The sequence below is a fragment of the Lissotriton vulgaris genome, chromosome 3_1, assembly GCF_964263255.1.
Source record: "Lissotriton vulgaris chromosome 3_1, aLisVul1.2, whole genome shotgun sequence".
NCBI classification, from domain to species: domain Eukaryota; kingdom Metazoa; phylum Chordata; class Amphibia; order Caudata; family Salamandridae; genus Lissotriton; species Lissotriton vulgaris.
Window position 1 is genome coordinate 1,029,469,756 of NC_141689.1, and position 23,171 is coordinate 1,029,492,926.

Consider the following 23,171-nt stretch of genomic DNA (forward strand, 5'->3'; position numbering starts at 1 on the left):
ATTTGAGAAGTGGGTCACCCAAGAACTGCTTGAAACAACACTTGACTTTAGAAAGAGTCTCGCCAAGGAGAGTCTGAGAGTTTACTATTTGCCAGAAGGATCGAGAGTTTTAGCTCATTGACAGCTCTTAACTCTTCCCAAGGCTTTACCATTATTTCTGTCTTTCTTTTTAAAACTGCTTCTTTATAGGATTTTCAAGCCATGGTTTCTCCCAATTTGTCACTTGGACATTTGTTCAAGCAAGCTTTAAAAGCTTGTGGGGGTTAGAACAGGTACTATCAAACATCTTGGGCTAATACGATTTTTTCTAGCTCTTTTAGTCAGTTTATCTGCCATATACTTTTTGAGGGAGGTAAAAGCTTGGATTATATTGCATGGTTTGGAGTCCTCTTGCAAGATCTGATTTTCCGTCTGATTGTGTGTGAATAGATCTCTGTGAAAGGCTTCCTTATCTATCTTTGTCCATCTAACACTTACACCTTTATTTTTAGAATATTTAATTTTGTGTAGAGGAATTCTGTGAGCATCCTTGGGTAAAAAATAAATTAAGATACAGTGTCAGTGGGTTGTGGTCGCTTATGCATGAGGCCATAACCGAGAAAACAAAGCCAAAATACTCCGTTAAAAATCGTAGTCATAACCCGTCGGAAGGAAGATTCGGATGTCGGAACACCAGCGCCAGGCGATACTATTATCCCTAGATGTTAGAGGCACTCAGTAAAGAAGAAAAAGTGCTTTAAGGAGCGCGGTTCACTAAGAACGAGCCGAAACAAGATGGCGACCAGGAAAAGCGAAACTGACCAAAAGGAAAGTCGTGCTATATGGAATGGAACCTCGCTACTAGGTCGTGCTGCTGGCACGGACAACAGTGACCCACAAGCCCCACAGTACCTGACAACAGGTTAGGAGGTGGGGAGACTGAACATGACGAGGGGAGCACGAGCCAGCAACCCTGCGAAGCGCAGTGTAGTGCATGCCCAGCGCGGAAAGACTGCCGATGGGAGCGGGGTGAGTGCCGGCGGCCAAATAAAAGCTTAGAAGTTAAAGAGGCACCCAGGACTGCTTATTGAATTGTTGAAAAACGGGCTCGCTACGAGCTAAATCGCACTAACGCCAGAGAAAGTGAAACCAAAACGAGGGCGGCCGCCCCACCCACTCACTAGAGCGTGCACAGACATACGTTGCCAACGATAAAAAGGGCGACTAGACCCACAATACCATTGTGCCCACTGGACAATCGGGACGTAGCGCCCTAAGGCCCAGCACACCTCTGAGGAGATGGACACCACTAGACACCGCTAACAGGATGAAACCCGCACTAAGGCGTGAAGCGGAGCGGTGTGAGGAGGGAAGTGAAGACAAGATGGTGCCACCAAGATGGGAACCTTCCTGAGCCCAGATGAGCTAACGCTGAAAAATAACACACGCATCCTTCCAAAAGACACAACATCGGAAAAGGGGGGAGCGCACAGAAAGGGCAATGAGCGAGTGTGGGGGCAAAATAAAGAATGGTTGTTGCTTAAGGAAGCCACCTGAAATAAGGGAAACAACAAAAATAGTCAATGCAAGGCAGACTGAACCCCAAAGACGAAACAAAACCCAAAAGTGAGAAGCTTACACACAGAGCACTAGCGAGGGCGATCTAGGGCCGCACCCAATGCAACAAAGCTAGAGGGGAGCTGAAACGGATGCATATCGAGCGGATGTGCGGGAAACAAGCAGGCAGCACTCAGCGGCCAGGGGAGGCAAGACACAATAGAAGAAGATTGGGGTGAAAACCAGCAATAAGCCCATCAGGAGAGACAGCCTCAGGGCCACAAGACTGAAAGCGCGCACACACACAGCTACCTACACAGCACCCCAAGCCAGACAGTGCTAAAGACTGCGTGCCACACAGCACAGCGGGCAACCAAAAGCGAAGGAACTAGTCATCGGCATCCAGCCCTCACATGAACTGTGCGACTCACTAGCCATCTTCTTCCACCGCAAGATCGCCGACATCCACGACAGCTTCAATACCACGACCGCCCCAACTACGCCAGACTCCACCTCCACTGCGAACACCACCAGCCCCATCCGCCTGACCTCCTGGTCCAACGACGACGAGACACGCAAGGTCATGAACTCCATCCACTGAGGATCTCCGTCAGACCCTGGCCCACACCACGTATTCAACAAAGCAGACGCAGCCATCGCACCCCAACTACGGAAGTTCATCAACATCTCCTTTGAAACAGCGACATTCTCGGAAAGCTGGAAGCACGCCAAAATTAACGCCCTCCTCAAGAAGCCCAGGCTAACCCCAAGGACCTCAAGAACTTCAGGCCCATCTCCCTGCTCCCGTTCCCGGCAAAGGTCATCAAGAAAATCGTCAACAGGCAACTGGTCCGCCACCTGGAAGACAACACCATCTTGGACCCATCCCATTCCGGATTCAGATGAAACCACAGCACCGAGACAGTCCTCTTTGCCGTCACAGACGACATCAGGCGCCAACTAGACAACGGCGAAACATCAGACCTCATCCTCCTGGACCTGTTGGCTGCCTTCGACACGGTCTACCATCGCACTCTAAAGACACGCCTCCTAGAGAAGGCCCTTGACTGGACCACGTCCTTCCTCTCCAGCAGAACCCAGAGCGTCCGCCTCCCACCCTTCCGATCTGAAGCCAACCTCTACATGGCCCCCCTCGCACAAGTGGCCCACCAGCACGACCTCAACATCATCTCCTAAGCCAACGACACCCAGCTCATCCTCTCTCTCACCAAGGACCCTCACACCCCCAAAACCAACCTCCATGAGGGAATGAAGGCCGTCGCCGACTGGATGAGGTGCAGCCGTCTGAAGCTGAACTCGGACAAGACGGAGGTACTCATCCTCGGACCCACCCCCTCAGCCTGGGATGACTCCTGGTGGCCGACCACACTGGGAATAGCACCAACACCCACCGATCATAAACACAACCTAGGATTCATCCTCGACTCCTCCCTCTCCATGGCTAAGCAGGTCAGCGCCGTCTCCTCCTCCTGCTACAACATTCTCTGCAGGATATACAAGTGGATCCCGACCGAAACAAGAAGAACGGTGACTCAGGCCCTCGTCAGCAGCAGACTGGACTACAGCAATGCATTCTACGCAGGAATCCCAGCCAAACCCCTACGACGACTACAACACATCCGAATCGACTCCGCCCGACTGAACGTCAACGTCCCCCGCCGCAGCCACATCACCCCCCACTTGAGAGACCTACACTGGCTCCTCGTCGACAAGAGGATCACCTTCAAGCTCCTCACTCAAGCACACAAAGCACTTCACAACGCCGGACCAGCATACCTTAACAGCAGACTCTCCGCCAGCCTCACCCTCGCCGCTGTCCCCCACATCCAACGAACGACCTCCGGCGGCAGATCCTTCTCCTACCTCGCCGCCAAGACCTGGAACACCCTTCCTACCCACATACGGCAGACCCAAGACCTACTCGCCTTCAGAATACTCCTCAAGACCTGGCTCTTCGAGCAGCACCCCCTCCCATCAGCGCCTTGAGACCCTCACGGGTAAGTAGCACGCTCTACAAGTAATCTGATTAATTGATTGATTGAGTCAAGCACCACACCACCTACAGAGGGGGTAGAGAGGTCCTGGCAAAGCGTGAAGGAAACAATAATAGTACAAGCTGAGCAAAGATATAAGGCCACTACGGAAGCTTGCGGAAACAAAGCCACAAGAATTATCGTCCAGACTCTCTCCCAGAGAGGGAGAGGAGCGAGGACAGAGGAGATCCTAATAAAAGAACACACTGTAGAGCCAAAAGAACAAGGAAGATAAAGTAAACAAGCAAGGCAGGACAGGCAACATGGCTGACAGAGAAATGAGGCTACATCAGCAACAACGTAAGAAGAGCAAAAGTGAGTCAACTATCAAACCATGCAAATCACTGCATTTTGGAGGGGGGGCCTATAGCCTTGAGTTTTGGGCACACTGAACAATCGCACCACAACGCACCAGATGGCTAATAACAAAGCTCTCACCCTGTCAGCAGACCTCAATATAGTATCCGTCAAGGGCCTAAACCACCCCATTAAACGCAGGAAGATAGTTGATTACCTAGCAAAGTCCAAAGGCAACTTAATACTCCTACAGGAAACCAATTTAGACTAGGAAGATGCCAAACTACACAGAGCAAACTGGAAGCGCAGCTTGAATGCTCACCAGCAGACAAAAAGAAGCGAGTGGGGGGGAGGAGCTACGACACCAACCAAGATGGCCGCATAGTCTCCCGGCTCCGCTGACCTCCGTCCTACGCTTTACTATCCTGTCATCTATCCTGATCTCCTGCCCCGGATCCGTGTGTGTGACCCGATTTGCACTCCGATGATGTGATCCCGGAGTTTCTCTGACATCGTGGAGCGGAGTAACGTCGAGGACTGACTTGAGGCCTAACCCAGCCGAGAAGCCGGGGTCTCGAGTGCTGGCCTAGCTGGGTCCGAGTTGAACAACAACGGACTGTTGAATGCGGTTGGGTCCGGTCTCTGGAACATTCGGAATTTTGGGATTGCTCTGCTACCATCTGCTGCCTGGTGTTCTATAGGAGGTGAGGTGACGAGTGACGCACGGCGCTGTGTTGCGGGGATCCCGGACCGGGGGTCCGGCATTCATATCGCCGATGCCCCTTGGGTTGGAATCTCACTACGCGCTACTGCACGCTACCAGTCTGTCCCTCATGGCTCATTCCTGCTCCGCCTCATCTTCCCCCGGAGAAGGCGCCTCTCCTGTGGGGAACACCATGCCTGAAGAAAAATGGAGGCTGACGGAGCAGGCTCAAAGTGGCTCGTCATTGCGGACGGTGCTGGAGGCCCTTGTGGCACTTCAGGAGACTGTTAAAGCCCAGACCTGCAGCCTGTTGTTGGCGGCGGATGGAATTAAAGAATTGAGACCGGATCCTGACTTGACGCCCAGGACCCGGCGGCCAGCCCGCCTTTCGATTGACGCCCCGGTGGCGTACTTAGACCCGGCGCTGGAAGCTGTATTTGCCCCTATCGCAGTAGAGCTACCCGAAAGTACTGTGCTTGGTGACTCAATTAATCCGTTGGAATCCCCGGTTTTGCAATTGTCGAAACATTTACATGCTGTCCCCACTTCAGATCCTTTCAATTGGTACCGGGAACTGTTTTGGACTGTGTCGACCCCCCTCCCCAGTCGCTCTATCAAGATGGCGGATGGGACATACTAATACTGTCTGTTTGGACAGCCTCTCAGGCTGTCCAAACAGTCCGTATTAACAACAGTGGGCAAGCCACTCCCCCCTGCCCTGAGGCTCGAGGAACAAGGAAGTTCTGTTCTGCTGACTGCTTTCTCGCCGTGCGAGAAGGGCAGGCAGAAACAAATGGTAGTTATAAATAAATAACTACCATTTGTTTCTGCCTTCTTCTCGCACGGCGAGAAAGCAGGGGGGGCGGTGCCCAAACACCCCCATGCAGTAACCGCCACTGCAAACTAACACAGCATAAGTAAGAGTACAATAAAATCTTGATCGAAAGGACAGGACTGCGGTTCAGCAAATGCAAAGCACTTAACCTGTGTGAAGCCAACAGAGCTGGTAAACGACTGGCATCATACTTGAAACACAAACGCAACCAAGTATTGATCACAACAATCACAGACTAACAATAAAATACACACAAGACACAAAGAAATCCTCAGTACATTTCAGGAGTTTACTCAGAACTATACAAGTCAGAGCAGACACTTAACCGAGAAGAATGCACTAGATACCTAGACAGATAAGGGCTCTCAAAGTTAGACTAAGCAGACACCGCAAGGCTAGGTCAGGAAATCAATTGCGCGAAAATCGAATACTTAATCAAGTCACTACAAAAAAATAAGGCACCTGGGTCAGACGGTTACACTGCCGATTTCTATAAGACCTTTCTAACTCAACTAACCCCAAACCCCAACCAAGAAAAGAGTCTTCAACCAGGCTGCATCTACAGGGTAAGTACCACAATCAATGACAGAGGCGACTATAATAGTCATCACAAAGGAGTGCAAAGACCACCAATTACCAAAAAATTACAGACCAATATCCCTCATCAATGTGGACTGCAAAATATACGTCAAAATCCTGGCGGTCAGACTAAACACGGTCCTACCCAAATTAATATGTAACGCCCAAGTCGGATTCATGCGAAATCTTATGTCTAGCGACAATACACGGCTTCTCTGCCATATACTAGAACAAATCTCCACGAACCCAGAACCGGCAGTAGCTATTACACTGGATGCAGAGAAGGCCTTCGATAAGGTCTCCTGGGCTTTCCTAGAGCAATGCATGCATGCCTTTGACCTAGGGGGGGATTATATTCGGATGACCATGGCCCTGTTCAAGACCCCTTCAGCCTGCATCACGGTAAACGGTCCACTCTCGGAACCCTTCAGACTCCAGCAAGGAACCAGACAAGGATGCCCACTCTCGCTGCCACTCTTCCTTGTGGCCCTCGAACCCCTCATACAAGACATAACCCTAAATGACACCATAAAAGGGGTTGATATCAAGGGTTCCGTGGTAAAACTGGCCGCTTACGCTGATGACATCTTGATAATAACAGAGCAACCAAAGCCCTCGATAAAGGCTCTGATGTCCATAATAGCGGAATACTCCGAATTATCAGGGTACAAACTTAATAATGAAAAATCAGAATGTAAACCATTAACTGCAGTAGTAGCAGACTTGGCCCTGCTGCAATGGGCCCTTAGTCCTTCTGGAAGTTGTTTACTGCCTTGCCTTTCTTTGCTCTAGAGACCCCCACAAAAGCTGATAATCTGCCTGATGGGTTTTGGTGTGATGGATGCAAAAGCTGAATGCTCTTTTGGGGTAAAGTCAATTAAGTTTCTCCTCCTCTTCTGGAGGATGAAGCGTAGCAAAGAAAGTTGGAAGGTGTCGACTGCATGACGTGAAAAGTCATTATGATCTTTAGAAAAAAGGCTGCCCTGATCCCCAAAACCACTTTACCTTGAAAAAGGTGGTGCAAGATGGCTGTGCTGGAAAGCCCGGAGTGTACTCACACAATGAACTTAAGTTATCGCAACTAGCAATACAGTTTTCAGCATCAGGAAATCAAATGGAGATCTCACTGTGGCATCACGAAAGGCTTGGGGAGAAACATAGGTGTCAAACCTTTTAAAGTCCACATCATAACAGCTGATTTGAACAAGGACTACTGGTCCCACAAACACAAAAATGCCGAATGGGAAACAAATAACGTTTTCTGGTGCCCACTGTAAGTCCTTGCTGTGCCAAAGATGAAACAAACAAAACAACTGACAGTTTGGCCTGTAGAGTGTTGTATTACAGGTGGCACAGCTTGCCACAAACTTGTCCGAGCGCTCAGCGTAGACAAACTTTGTAGAGTGATGCCTGGCTGAAAGGTTGACATCCATAACTTCGGGAGGAAGATCAAACGCTGTCAACTGATGACACTCAATGTCAATACAAAAGGGTGCAGACTACACAGGTTCGGGTCCAAGACCGTGCCTTGCTGTTGCGATAGGAGATCCTCCTGAACTTGTAACATGATCGGTGGGCAGATGCCTATGCCAAGATGTTCAGAGTGTTTACACTCAAGTTACCCAATATTTAGCTACAAGTATAACTTAGGCCCTGTCGTTCCAGATCTTCTTCAGAATTCAGGAGAGGCAGTCTCAGAAATGTGTACATGAGTTCCATGCTCCACTATACCTGGAATTCATTTCAGAGAGAGAGCCTTGTTTGACATGGAGTGTTCTCGATGGTGGCAAAATTATTTAGCCAGGGTACTCCTCAATGCTGATAGAAGTCCTGTGGCACAACAGGATGTAAACACCATTGGTTATTCACCAGGCACCGCTGGTGAAGTTAGTCCATCAAGGTGTTCAAAGATCCTGCCACGTGGTTCACAGCCTGGGAAATACCCTGACGCTCCAGCCAGCCCCAGAGACGAAGTTTCTCTTAACACAAGACCCAGGACCCCACCCATCCCTGCTAGTTGCAGTACCACATAGTAATGGTGTTGTCTGAGAGAACCTGAACTAGCCTCCCTTTGATGGACAATCATCCAGGCTTTCTGTGCCAGGCGAATGGCCTTCAACTCTAACAGGTTGGTGTGTAGATAGATCTCTGTTGGAGGTCTTAGACCTCGGACTGCCACCACTCCTAGTTGACCTCCTAATCCCAGTACATGATTCAGTCAGCACTGTCACCTCTGGATGGGTAGGGAGAGGGGTCTGTTGTTCATCGGCTTGCAATTGAGCACGTCTTTGCAATCATGCCGGAAACATAGATGGAATCCAACAGGTTTCTATGGTGCTGGACCCACTGAGACTTCAGGTTCCACTGCAGAGCACGCATATGCCAGCTGGCATAACCAACAAGCAGAATGCAGGAGGACAAAAGGTCAAGAAGCACCAGACCACTGTCACTGAAAGCGGAAGCACAAGAAGCCTATGCAGGACTGGTCCCAGCCCGATACACTCTACCAGGAAGTTGTAAGGACATCAGGGCGTCTCTTGGTCTCCCTCCCAGTCCCCTGCTGAGGAGGTAATCCTGCAACTGATCCCTGTGTACCCCCAGTTTCCATAACCATCAGTCGCCCTCTCGCACGGTGCAGTGCGCAGGACCTGGATAAGATTAATCTGTGTGGTCTTGTTGCGAGTGTGGGGTGCTGTCTCTACCCCCAAAATAGTGATTGTCTCTATGCTACCGCATCGGCCCCTTGCTGCTTCTCACTTAATATAAAAGTCTCTTCCAGGACTGCTCACATTTGCCTGCAATGCTTCCTGTTTTCACTGCCTGGTGGCAGCAGAGTATTCTTTTTTTCTGAGTCTCAGTGGCTGCCTTCACATGGGTGCTACAGTCATCTTCTTAGATGCTTAGTCACTCCTGAGGCGGAAGCCGGGAGTTAAGAGTTGCTGCGCGTTCTGCTCATTTTTAATTTTCACTTTGTGGCATTTTGTTATTGTTGTAAATACTTTCACGCTGTGGCATTTTGCTAGTACTTTTAAATCGGACTTACCCCATACCCACTATCACTCAGCCGAGTAGGTGCTGAGTGCTCACACGCCTCGGCGGCTGCCGGACTATCAAGCGGCCATCCTGGAGGGAATCAGGGTAGAGGGCTCGTGGTTGGGATGCGACCTGACTTACTATAATAAAGACGGTTATGCCTCCGTGCAGCGAACGCGCCGTCATCGCGCCGAAGGAGCGCTAAAGCAGAGCCCGTTTGCGCCCGTCCGCGCCAGGACGGGCCCATGGGTCAGCACCCTAGACTCTACCTCCTCATGAAAAGGAATTGTGAGGTATAATAGGGACCAGCTCTTTGATCTCAGGGAAAATAGAAATCCTAAATGCTCAAATTTCATTTTTTATGATGGGCACAAACTATGTGTCCTCTGTTGTAAATATGTTCTTTCGCCCTGTGAACCCAGCGGGTCATCTAATGGCACCACTACAATTTATTCCCTAGCATTACTCAACTGCTGTCCACTTCACAAACATGCTATCGAGCTAAACATGCTCCTAGAAGAGAGCTGCCCCGACGCTCTTTTTCTGACAGAAACGTGGATGAATGCTTCCTCTGATCCTGATGTGGTCAAGGCATTACCCCCAAACTATGCTATCTTGAGGCAGGACCGAGATAAAGGCCAGGGTGGGGGAATCGCAATTATTTATAAGAATACCTATTGCTGTAGAACAACTTGCTGCATTATTGTTGATTGTGAGAGTGGTTTGTTTTCTATCAAGTTCTCACACTCATGTACGCTATCAGGGATTCTTTTATATCGTCCCCAGGAGCACACTCCAACTTTTGTAACGATCTTCTTAACATCGCTATTAATCATGCAAGATCCACCCCCAACTTCTCTATTCTAGGAGATTTTAACATCCATCTTGATGAACCCGAGGTCCCTGCCTCCTAAAGTCTTGTGGCAGGTTTAGACGTGCTCCAATTGAGACAAATCGTCACTGGCCCCACTCATAGAGCAGGCCATTTGTTGGACCATTTCTTTACTAACCTCGATAATATCAGTCTGAGGGAATCCATCGTGGTTCCTATGTAAGATCATGCTCTCTTGTCTTTCGATTGGTCACCTTCGGGCCTGGTAGCTTCGGCTATAACACTAAAAGAATGAGTCATATCTGGTCTAAATTGCCTTTGGTGGAATGGGTTACTAATCTTAGCCAGGCTATTCCAGCTATCAGTACCAATCCTTTAGTGGCAAATGTATCTTTTGATAACTGGCTGGAATCTTCTTTGGAGGTTATTCTCCCGAAGACAGAAGTCTGACATCGTATTGGAGTTAACAAAAAAGCATGATACACACCAGAATTAAAACTGCTTAAGCAATCTTACAAACAGTTGGAAAGGAAGTGGAGGAAGGACTTCTCAGTAGTTGACAAATGTAATTACAGAGCTGCCCTTCGATCCGATAAAAAGAAAATAAATAATTTTGTGGAATATATCCTTGTTTGTGATATTCTGTATATAGTTTTATTTAAATTTTTCACTTAGTCACTCTAAGCACTTTGTCACCATTGTGAGCACCTGAAATATATGTCTATATAAAAAACAAAATAAAGTATTCATTTATATGCTACCCTACAAAAAAGCCTTTCTCCCAGGATTGATTCAAGTAACATAGTTATATCCTACTATACTAGGACCTTTTCAGGCCACCAAAAACCACTGTTTTTTCTTAAAAATACTTCAACCCCAGGTTTAACTTATGGGGTCCCCTTGTTTTCCATAAACTACCCAACATATACATGAGGCCGTTGGCTCAGATGGTTCTTCCCTGGGGGGTTGAGTTGGTCACCTAAGCCGATGACACACAGCTGGTAGTCGCCCTTTCCAGACATGATACCTCTGGCTCCAACCTCTCTGCATGCCTTTCTAAGGTCCTTGAATGGATGGACACATCATTTTTTAAGCTAAATGGTTCTAAGACCGAAATTATGATGCTAGGACACATGGCACCCAACAATTTAGATCTTATATATTTATTATTTATTTATGTCATTTTTAAAGCACACTGCAACCCTACGGGCATCCTGGCGCTGTGAAAGTGCGACTGAGAACTGGGCATCATGGGGCAGAATGGGGGAAGTGGGCAGATTACTCTTGGGGTAGTTAGACTTTGGGGAAGAGCCATGTCTTTACCTTTTTGCAAAAAGGCATCAGTTTGTTTGTTTTCCTAATTGCAATAGGGAGGCTATTCCAGAGGTGGGCTGCTGCTATGCTAAAGGCTCTGCCACCGTGAGTAGCTTTCCTGATCGTAGGTATACTAATGAGATTAGTGGATGAGAAGCGGAGGGTCCGTGTGGGCTCATACCATTTGAATTTGTTTTGTAGATGTTTGGGACCCAGACCATGGGCTGCCTTAAAAACAGTGCATAGAGATTTGAAAAGCATTCTCTGATGCACAGGCAGCCAGTGTAGCTTGGCCAGTGCTAGAGTGGTGGAGGATCGTCGTCCTCGAGAAAGTGCCATTTTCGCTGCCGCCGCCTGGATGCTCTGGAGACTGGAAATCAAATATGCAGGAGATTCCAGTAGCAGAGCGTTACCGTAGTCCAGGCGACTAAGAATAGTGCTCCTGACTACGGTTGCTCTAGTCTGTGCTGGGAGGAGGGGCAGCAACTTTCGAAGGCCCCGCATTAGGGCGAAGCAGCTGCTCACCTGTTTGTTGACGTTGGTCTCCAGATTCAGGTGGTCGTTAAAGCTAAACACCCCAGATTCCGTACCGTTTTTACTGGTGTCAATGGCTCACCTGAATCCAAGGGCCAAAAGTCAACAGACAGGTTTCTGGCAATTCTTCCCACTTTGCATTGCATTATCTCAGTTTTGCCGCTGTTAAACTGTAGTGAGTTACTTTTTAGCCAGATTGCCATTTCTAGCATGCAGGTGTGGAATGGCTCAAGTGATTCTGCATGGGCACCATCAAGAGAGATCATCAGCTGCGTGTCATCCGCATAGTTGATCACGCTAATGCCTTGATGATGCCCATCAGGGGTTCCATATATACATTAAAGAGGATCGGACTGATCGCAGACCCCTGTGGAACCCCAAGTGGAACTATGGCAAACTCAGACTGGTATGGAGGGAGTGCCACTGCCTGCCATCTATCTGTCAGGTACGAACGAAGCCAGTCAAGCGCCGCTCCCTCTACTCCAAAGGTTTTCAGCCTTGTCAGCAGGATGTCATGACTCACTGTGTCGAACGCGGTGGACAGGTGGCCAAGCTGTCTTGGGCTACCGCCCCCTCCCAAGAAGCAAATCAAGAGTTAATTTTATGGTACGTGCACGCAAGGTTGCGGCTACCTGCTATGGTATAATTAGGCTACTTAGACAGATTTTAATTCTTCTCCCTTTTGTAGCCAGGCGTCTGTTGGTCCAATCGCTTATTTTGTCATGTCTTGACCACGCGAACGCAGTGCATCTGGGTGCCCCACTGGGAACTATCAAAGTTTTGCAAACAGTACAAAATTGTGCCGCTCGCCTGCTCATGGAGGTGCCCAAACGTAGCTCGGCCAAATCCGCATTACATCAGCTGCACTGGCTTCCAGTTCAGCAAAGGATTTGGTTCAAAGCTATGTGTACTGTCCACAAATCTATCTTTGACTCTGGGCCTGCTATACTTCAACCCATGTTTCAACTCCACCATATTTCACGGACCCTTAAATCAAACCACAAGAAGCTGTTAACAATCCCCAGGATTAAAAGGACCAGGATGGGCAGCCGCCGTTTCTCTCCTCATGCCGCATAATGTTTGAACCAACTTCCCGATGTCATCCAATGGGAACCGAACTATCTCACTTTCAGGAAACAGCTAAAACCTTTTTGTTTCCGTGAGCTGGAGGAATGACTAGATACTTAATGCGCTGGGATGCCTAAGGGTAGCCATGCGCGATACAAATGCGTAATCATTCATTTATTCATTAGATTGCTCAAGGTGAGAAGAAAGATGTCTGCATCTGTTAAATTCAGACTTCGCGAGACACCATAGGGACCTGGCATGACATTCTTTTACTTCTTCAGAAGTGGCTATGCCCGTCTGAAATTGTATTTTCCTTTCTCAGCACCATTAGGATATGGGAATTGTGAGGCAGACAGAGAGCGGCACTGAGATGTGTCCGTCTAGTTCACTATTTTGGCACCCTTCTTGATAGCTTATTTTAATGGCCTAATCCTTGCAATTTTACTTTGTGTTATTCAGCTAATATTTTTACTCAACTGGAATCAAAATGTCATTACGTTGGCCACTGTACTTTTCTGCATGTGTTATTAAAAGGCAAAGCTCTATAAAGCAGAATATCAGCTAGTGACAGCTTCTAACAACAATGATGAAATATGTGAGAAAATAAAATTTTAAATGAAGAACAGGCCAAAGAAAACATATTCAAAAACAGCACAGTGGTTCAGCACCCCACACAGTATACAGTTGACAATGACAGTCAAAACACTAATCCGGAAGAAAACAATTCAGTAGGACTTAAAGTTTTCTTTCTTGCTTTTATTGAAAGTCTTCAAGTAAAAAAATGTAGCAAAGAAAACATATAGTCAGACATCAATGGGCTAAGAACTCTAAGCAGGAAATCATTTCTACACAGGATAACTAGCATACGTTCTTTAAAAAAACAGTAACAATGCTAGAGATGTGGATGCCAGGTCTGTTTGTCAAGAGCAGGTAGCAAATGGGGCTGACTTGCCAGACCTGCTGGTTCATACACACATTTGAACCTTTACTGTAACAATTCTTTAAGATGGCCTAATGAATCAATGAAATATCAGTAGAATGTAATGATTGCACCATTTAGCATCCATGACTACTTCTGTTGAGGCCCTTGATGTAACAGGAGCCAACCCTGGTCTTTTAAATGTACCAGGCCATGCAGGTGTGGGATTTACGCAATCCATGCTTTCATTACCAACCGTCCTGAATTTAAATTGTTATCACTTACCAGTCTGTAGTGGCCCAGTTCTCTACTGCTTGTAAACCACTCTTAATGTTCTGAAGCATCTCAGCAGCAAGTTCAGGAGACTGCATCAAGTTCAAAACTTGAACAATTACAGAGGATTCTCTGAGAATCAAGCCGATCATGACACACCATTCCAGGCATCCGGCTTCCATAAATATGTGCAGCAAATATCTACATAAAGACAACATGGTACAATAAGGCTATGGCAACATTTTACATTGTATACATAATTTTTAGTACTGACTAACCCATAAAATCCTCAACAATAATTTTTATATGTCAGGCTGGCTTGCCATAGTTCAGTCTTGATATTTCATCCCCACATGAAGTGCCTGCACTACTAACAAGCATTTACAATGCAATGGTTTCGCCTTTGGAAAAGTTCGAGCTATTGGCATTGCTCATGACATTTTTTTTTTTACTTATAAATAAATGGCATTGTTGCTACAAAAAAACCTAACAAGGGATGGTCCTTTGTCCGTTTGTATGAACATCTCCTTCTGTCTGATGATATGCTGAGTGCTATAGGGCCTGTGTTTTGCAGTGTCTTGTCCTTTCTTTGTGGGTTGCAGTGGCTTGAGGTGAGTGGTCCTTTCTTTGTGTTACCCCTACCGCTAATTGGGTGGTCTTAGGTTCCATAGTTTGATAAAATCATAAAATGGTGGGGCTTGTGCTGTATATCGATGTTTGACCGTCTAGGTCCCTTTTATGATCTCCTTCCTCAGTCTATCCCGGAGCGCTGCTCTGGGTGCCCCTCCACCGCCAGCTCATGAGTGAAGATCATATCAATGAACAAATGTTAAAGAGCAGCGCGAAAGTTGAATAATCCGAGTGCTACACCACATGGGTTATTCAGCGTGTGGACCTCCTCGTGCAAGCGGGGGGCACAGCAGACCTATAATTGCAGCTCAGAAGTATGTGTGGGGCCAGGGAATGGAAGGGGTCGCTAGAGCAGTGTCATTCGTGACGGTAGCCCGCACTGATGTTGCATGCAGCTGGGTCCTCGGCGACGGTCGGGACTGCTCCTGTGTTACGATCCTCTGTGCGGGGGGGGGGGGGTCACCCGGGTGCTCCAGCGTGCGGGGTCAAAGAGACACTGGACCCTCCGAATCCGCCGTCTCAGTCCTCGTTGCTGAGGGGGCTCGCCCTGGTGCTCCGGGTGTCGGTGCTAGCCACTCGTTGTTTGGACGCTCCAGCACAACTGGGTCCACCTCGGATCAAGCTCCTGTCTTCCTGTGTTCCTGATTTGGCTTCTTCGGGGATCTGCGAAATCCACTCTGCTAGTATGAGCCTGTACTATGCGGTAATCTAAGGCAATGGGTGGGTTGGTCGAACGGTGGGTCTCTTTGACGTTAAATATAGCACAGAAAAGCATGCTGATGCGGGTACCGTAGGTGCAGTACTTCAAGGTGGCTGGTGACTAAAGTGTGAAGACTTCAGTCTTCTGCAACAGTATTTTTATCGGGAAAGACACGGAAGCGGGAGGGGGGGGCGGGAAAGACACGGAAGCGGGAGGGGGGGCGGCGGGAAAGACACGGAAGCGGGGCGGGCGGAATTGCAGCTCAGAAGTATATGTGGGGCCAGGGAATGGAAGGGGTCGCTAGAGCAGTGTCATTTGTGACGGTAGCCCGCACTGATGTTGCATGCAGCTGGGTCCTCGGCGACGGTCGGGACTGCTCCTGTGTTACGATCCTCTGTGCGGGGGGGGTCACCCGGGTGCTTTGGGGAACGGATGCGCGGGCAGTGGTGTAAAGTGACCCTCATCCTCGTGCCAAGCAGCCGTGGCTGGCATCTCGGGCAGGGTGGGCACGGGGGCTTCTGTGCGACCCGTGCAGTGAGCACCACACAGTGGGGTTTTCTTTAATGGGTTTATTTGTTGTTTTCATCAAGAGCGGCGCCTCGGTGCTCTTGTGACACCGGATACACAGGGGTGAAAGATTTTCACCTCTGCTGGAGACCCTTGTGAGCTGGGATTGCAGCGCCCTCTAGAGTCCTGGCACAGATGGCAGCTGTGTGCAGGGAGGGTGCGGGTCAGGGCGTCGAGGCGCCCTCTCTCTGCTTGGCAGGTTGGCACCCCGGGGCGCGCCGCCGGACTCTAACTGACCAATATGAAACTCAGAGCGGGCTCCACTGGACACTGGTTTCTAGGAGCTACATCGTCCTATGGCCTCCGGCTGGACAGTGCGAGCGTCCCCCGGACCCTTCCTCGGGGTAAAGTGTTCAACGGAGGACAACAGTTTGTACCCCCTCCCGCCCAAAAATCCACCCCAGACGACGCTGGTTAGACACTGAAGAAGCGTCGACTTAGGACCCCCCCCACCCCCGCCTGCCCCCACCCTCGCTGTGACCCCCTCCCAGCCGCGGGTCGCTGCCAATCACCAGCATCGGGCACTCTTATGTCGCTCTGTTTGATGACGGGTTTAGCAGCTACTGTGACATTATTCACCGGACGCCCCCTTTATTATAAGGACAATATGTCGAGGCCTGCGCCCCCTCCCACCCCACCCACACCGGCTCGTTTCTGCAGGGGGGCTGCGCCCACTGGCCGAAGATGGCGAGGTGTATTTGCCATGCTGATGGCTGGCAGAGACGGGCACATTCCGCAGGCCTGGCACCCGGAGCGGACTCTCCCGGGAGGCCAGGCCTGTCCACGAGACCTAGTTTCGGGTGTGGCTACCACCGGTGCGGCAGGTGCAGTGCACCGGGGCCCAGAGCCCTGAGGGGCCCCTTGAACCGCGATAGTTGCCATATTTCACTGGTCCAACAGAGGCCACAGGGCTCACTTTCCTTGCTTGCACGGAGGCCCTCGCTTCCTTGCTTTGCCACTGTCTGGCTCTTGTATGTGCAGTGTCCACACACATGGAGGTATCATGCTACACGCGAGAGGGCCTGTACGACCTGCTGCCGTCCTTCCGCCTTGCCAGGGCGAGCTGGCATATGAGCATGGGCACTTCAGAAGGGGTGCCAGCTGCTTGTGCAGAGGTGCAGCCGCCTGTGCCAGCCTAGCACATCACAAGAGGCGCGAGATCAGAAGGGGTGGGGGATGTGCCAGCCGGAAGTGCTGCCTCAGCTTAAAAAGTACAAATCCTGCAAAACTAAAGTGTGTGTGTGACACTCCTGGTTCTGTTTAAGCCTGCCTTAGGACGTCTCAATAAAAATACACAAATACTTTTATGATGACATGCACCGAGTTTATTTGCACGTGTGTGTGTGTGTGTGTGTGTGTGTGTTTGTGCATGTATGTGCCCCTTGCATATGTTCATGTGCTTCCGTGTGTGTGCGTGCTTGTTTTTGGGTATATGTTGAGTGGGATTGTGTGTTTAGTATGGGCGTCCACGTTTGTATGTGTCTGAACACTTTTTAGTCTGTGTGTGCAAGGAGCGTGTATGTGTTTGTGCCTGTATGTATGTTTGTTTGTACGCATGTGTCTGTGTGCACACTTTCTTTTGTGTGTCTGTGAGCACGTGTTTGTGTTTTTGTGTGTTTGGGCGCGTGTGTTTGTGTGGGGGAGCAGGTGTGTGTATTGCCCCCACACTCCAAGTAGCACAATATTGCTTACACCCGCACACTGAGGCTAAAAGTTTTGAGTGTTTCTACCTCCGCCATCTTCTCCTCACGCCCTAGCGCTTCGTCTGAAGGGAGCGCTCAGGCAGCGCTGCCTGCCGCCTGTGAACGAATATTCAGCCTTAAAAGTCTCCTGTCTGCAGATGAAATATTAAATACCCGAGCTGTGTGTCATGGCGCTTTTATTCCTACCTGGCTTGATGTGCGAGCAGGGCCTGTTAGTGCCACATGGACAGGCCGAGGGAAAGACACGGAAGCGGGAGGGGGGCGGGAAAGACACGGAAGCGGGAGGGGGGCTGCGGGAAAGATCACCCGCACACTGAGGCTAGAAGTTGTGAGTGTTTCTACCTCCGCCATCTTCTCCTCACGCCCTAGCGCTTCGTCTGAAGGGAGCGCTCAGGCAGCGCTGCCTGCGAACCAATATTCAGCCTTAAAAGTCTCCTGTCTGCAGATGAAATATTAAATACCCGAGCTGTATGTCATGGCGCTTTTATTCCTACCTGGCTTGATGTGCGAGCAGGGCCTGTTAGTGCCACATGGACAGGCCGAGGGAAAGACACGGAAGCGGGAGGGGGGGGCGGGAAAGACACGGAAGCGAGAGGGGAGGCTGCGGGAAAGACACGGAAGCGGGGCGGGGGAGGGGGGTGAGGGGGGGCATCCCAGCGAAGACTCCTCTCTGACTCACGGAGAGGACAATCGCGCAGCCCAGACCTAAAAAATTCACTTCGAAACTGACCAAAACAAGGCGACCAAAAAAAAAAAAAAAAAAATAGGAACCGACCACCGCCGCAATGACGACGTGAAAGAGGCGGAGAGGGAAAAAATGTCGGGAACGCCCCCGAATCTGGTCCGTGAATGACGGACAGATCTCTGTTCCAATGGCTAGCCTCCATTTATGGAGCTAGCCAATGGGACAGGGGGGCGTATTCAAGAGTCCCTAACTGAAGACTAGAGATTTCTCTGGGGGCGGAGCTTACGCTCCGTGCCCCAGGCGAAACCTAAAAATATCTATGTGAGAACAAAAGAAACTACAACTTAAACACTTATTAAACATTTCTGCCGGCTGGTCATTTCAACCACTTAAAGGGAGCCTCTTTCAACGAAGTTGGAGGAATCATACCACTTCCCCTGGCATCACAGCATACTGGACTTTGGACGCAGCTATTACTCGTCTACCGGGTTGTGCCCCCATTCACCCTACCCCCTTTCGCTCATGTTGTGTCTCTCCCCCTCCCCCTCCTCTTTACCTCCTTCATTCGCTGTCTACTTCCCATGCTCCTGCCCCCTCTCCAATGAATCTCTCCTCTTGCCTGCTTTTTACCTTACGCATATTGTCCTCATTGCTTGTCTCGGCCTAACACGTAAGTATGTAGCTATGCTCTAATAACTGTGTAAACTTTGTAACTATGAAACCTGTAACTATGGTCTGATACTCATGTAAAGCGCTCTGATACCTCCGGGTCTAGCCAGCACTATATAAAACCTTTCAAAATAAATAAATACTTACCTTTTTCTCCAGGATAAGCCCTTTTCTAGTTTATTCCCAATGCTGTAACGACCCCAAGTTGAGAGGGTACCCCTGCTTGGAGAGTTATTTAACTTATTTACCTAACACACCCTCTTGTTTTGATTATTTAATCGCTGTGTGCATATAAAAAAAAGAGTTTTTAATGGGACGAAGCTCGTAGATTTGTTTCAGAGTGGCTTGCTTACTAGGTTAGCCTAACAAGCTGACCCTGCGGTCCTTCAATTTCAAGTCACACATGAGAGATGTCTGAATAAAAGTATTTACAATGTGATCCCTGCATGAAGACTTGAGGTTCTATTCCTAGCTCCTTGATCAAAGATAATTGCTACCTTATCACGTTTAGCACTAGGAAACTTGGGCTCTAATCATTTCCTCACACTGGTAGCTTTGTTAGTTTATGGTCTAAATATTGCTATATCTCGCCCCCACACAGTATCTCTGATCCTCTCCCTTCAATTTATTATATCAATTTATTATAGGAGACATACATATTCTAGAGACAGGGAGCAATACTATTGCAGGTACCATCTAAAGAAGGCTGGAAAGGGTTAAAGCACTGCTCAAGACTCCGCTGGCAAAACAGAGGCTGCTTTCCTGAATGCACGCATTAGCAATGTTTGATTCAGAAAAGTCTAGCTGCTTTCTCTGGAATTTTCCTCTAAAGGACAATAACGGTAGTGACCGATACAGATTTGGATCTAGTTGCTGAACTATGCAACCCAACTACATGGGAAGCACCCACTTGGGAACTGTCATCTAGTCCCAGGTGGGGGTAAAATGAGAACCAAAAAGGTCTATTTAAAGCAATTCTTATTTACTGAAGATATATTGAGAGATCAGCTCTTTAACCTGCCATATGTGAGGCCCACAATATAAACTGCTCTGGGTGTTGTTTAAAAGCATCACAAATGAAAATCTGACTGGTATATAGATTAAGAGTACGTCACCCTTTTTACTCCCATCAAAATAGATGCGTTTGCATATCTATGTGAAGTATGAAAGCTTAGTAAAGCACGCAAGCAACTATACTGCTTTCCATTCAAAGGGAAGAGAGGAGGGATCTCTGAATCTACAACACATGCTGCAAACCAATTGCTAGAGGTAAGTAACAATTTCCAGTTGAAGCATGAGTTGTTGTAGATCACAAGCTATGCACTGAATGAATAGGAGACTCCCTTCCCCTTTCAGCTGAATCTCATAAAAACAGTTGACGTTGCAGCAAATTAAGACTTCAACACAGCTTCCCTGCTTGACTACAGCAAACAGTCCTCATGATAATCGCCCAAACGTCCTTTTAACCCAAAATGGTCTTCTGTATTTATGACACTCTTCAAAGGGACAATCAAAAAGTATTGTACTCTTTTCTTCTAAAGTCTCCTTTCAGGAATGAGTGATGTTCATTTTTTCAGTTCCCAGGTTCTCTATTTTCGGACCATCACAGTCCCCTGCTACTCACAGCTCCAATAACAAGCATTTACAATGCAATAGGTCTCGCAGCATTAAAGTTTGAGTTATTGGCATTGTGTACGACAATGCGTTGCATAACATTTTTAACAAACTTTGAATTGGTGAGCAGTGAGCGTGTGTGCAAGAGTATGTTGTTGCTCACAACTGTTATTATTCACACAGCTCTGATGATGCACCTCACGCACGGGGCTGACGCAGTTATTATTCACACAGCTCTGATGATGCACCTCAGATACGGGCTCACAGCTGTTAAATATTCACACAGCTCTGATGATGCACCTGAGCACGGGGATGCCGGCAGTTATTATTCACATAGCTCTTATGATGCACCTCAGGCACGGGGCTGACGCAGTTATTATTCACACAGCTCTGATGATGCACCTCAGCACGGGGCTCACTGCTTTTATTATTCACACAGCTCTGATGATGCACCTCAGGCATGGGGCTGACAGTTATTATTCACACAGCTCTGATGATGCACCTCAACACGGGGATGCCGGTAGTTATTATTCACACAGCTCTTATGATGCACCTTAGGCATGGGGCTGACGTAGAGAACGAGGCAATAACGTATGCATGAAAGAAGGAAGGCAAGAGTGACAGCAAAGAATGAAATAAAGACGGCTTTAAGGACAAAAGCAAGCTTCGATTTTTTTATAAATGAAATACCTGCAAAGGAGGGACAAGTATGAGATGGAAGGGGAGGAAGACAGCGAGAAGAAAGGAAAGTGAGAATGGCACAAAAACGAATAAAGGGACGTGAGAGAGGAAGGGTGGAATTAAGGAGGGAAAAAAGAGGAAGAATGTAAAAGGGAGTAAAAGAAGGTGTAATAACTGCTGAGAGGGAGGACTATGAGGTGGATAGATGGATGGATGTAGGAGAAGCAAGACACTACGGTTAAAAGTAGTAAGGAAATAAGGACAAGGTAACGAATGAAGTGAGGCGAGGGATGAAGGAAGGGTGGGAGTAAGGAATATAAAAGTGAAAGGAACAAAGAAGTAAATAGAAGTGGTAAAGAACATTTGCAACAGGCCTCGTTAAAACTTTTCTTTAAATAAGAATTAAATAGAATGTTCTGCCAACGGCTTGTAAAAATGGCATAGAAAGAGATAATCTTCCCTGTCTTTTCCTGCCCTAGCTGCAAGGTCACAGAGAAGCATTAGTGCGGGCGCCAACCCCTAAATGCAATCTTATTAGTAAGGCTGTGCCCGTCGTGATCTGCTCTCACTTATCCGGTGAAATTGGAGCTATTTATGAGTCACTGTACTGATAACCTGTCGAAGAGAAGGACAGCAGCATCCAGGGCTTGGGAGCGGGAGCACATTAGTGAGTTCTGAGCTGCCCTGCATCCTCAGGCAGGAAGAGTTGCGGACTGGCCCATATGCCCACATGCACGGATTTCACCTGAAGTAGGCACAGGAATGTTTAAAAAATGTAGAGCTTCAGATAGGAACACTGTCAAAGAAGGAGTACCATTGGCTTAATGCAAGGCAGGGACACAGGTCTATACTTCCACTCTCCGTGAGGTTAGTAAAGGAAGGATAAAAGGGTGTCCCACATCCATGGGCCCGATGTCTCTGCACCCACTGCTACACTAATGACAACCACGCTCCTGCTCTCTGTCTCCCATGTTGAATATCCAGCGGGGTACGCCCGACAAATGTGCAAAACAATCTTGTTATCTTCAAGTCTTTTCCTCCACTTACCCACACAGAGAACCATTTTCTCCCGCCCTAATTTTTAACATGGGAGGCGCTACAGTGCTTAATTTGAGATGTGGTCTCCGGTGCTCTGGCACTCCGGCACTTAATCAACACTGGCGCTTGAGCACCAGTACAGGACACATTTATTTTAGGTAGGCACAGGGAGATTTAAGTGATTCGCTCACGTCTACACGTTATGTGCGTTGTTGTCGAGAATGTTAAATTTTATATCTGCTTTCAACACCGTGTGAAAGTAAACAAACTGGTATTATCGATATATTTGTGAAAAATAAAAACAGTAATATAACTTGAAGACACACCGAGATTCTGGGAAAAGTCACCTTATAGCAGTTGAGCAAGTGTCTGAGTCTGCCCTCTGAGCCAACGCCAACTTCTTGACTCCAGCTCTTCTGACAACGAGCGTGTTGTGGCGCTATACGAGCCTCTTGTGGCACTTTGAAACGGAGAGCGGAAATGTAAGAGCAAAAGCTTGAGCTGGGCTGGAGGAGAGAACTTTGGTATACACGGCCGGAGTGGTGTGGCGGCAACAAGAACATGCGCGATACGACCTGATCTATAAATGTGTGTTTTATATGTATACATTTTTTTAAACATTTGAACAGACAGCAGGAGAGGCCATCGTGCGCTCATAGTAAGGCATGTGCAGAGGTTATGGCGCGCCCGCCATTGAATATCAGACATTCTGCAGAGTGCTGCGGAGGTTAGATGAAACACTGCGCTTGCTGGGAAAGAGTAAGGCTCACTGGCAGAGCACCAATAAACTGCGCATGCAAAACAAAACCTATCGTGGGGCGGGACTTCCGTTTTGTGAAGCCCGCGCCCACAGACTGCCTGGAGGAGCAGTGGTGACGCGGGGCTCCCATGCCAGAGGGAGAGCCCC

The 23,171-nt window shown here is 48.4% G+C and overlaps 1 protein-coding gene across 2 annotated transcripts in view; it reads right to left on the reverse strand.

The window, feature by feature from the left end:
• RIC1 (RIC1 partner of RAB6A GEF complex) overlaps positions 1–23,171 on the reverse strand; it is a 979,735-nt gene that overhangs the window by 9,121 nt on the left and 947,443 nt on the right. For both annotated transcript variants that reach the window (XM_086961422.1, XM_086961421.1), the window contains exon 25: positions 13,990–14,178. In XM_086961422.1, the coding sequence (XP_086817548.1) occupies positions 13,990–14,178 (189 nt within the window). The remainder of the gene's footprint in view (positions 1–13,989; positions 14,179–23,171) is intronic.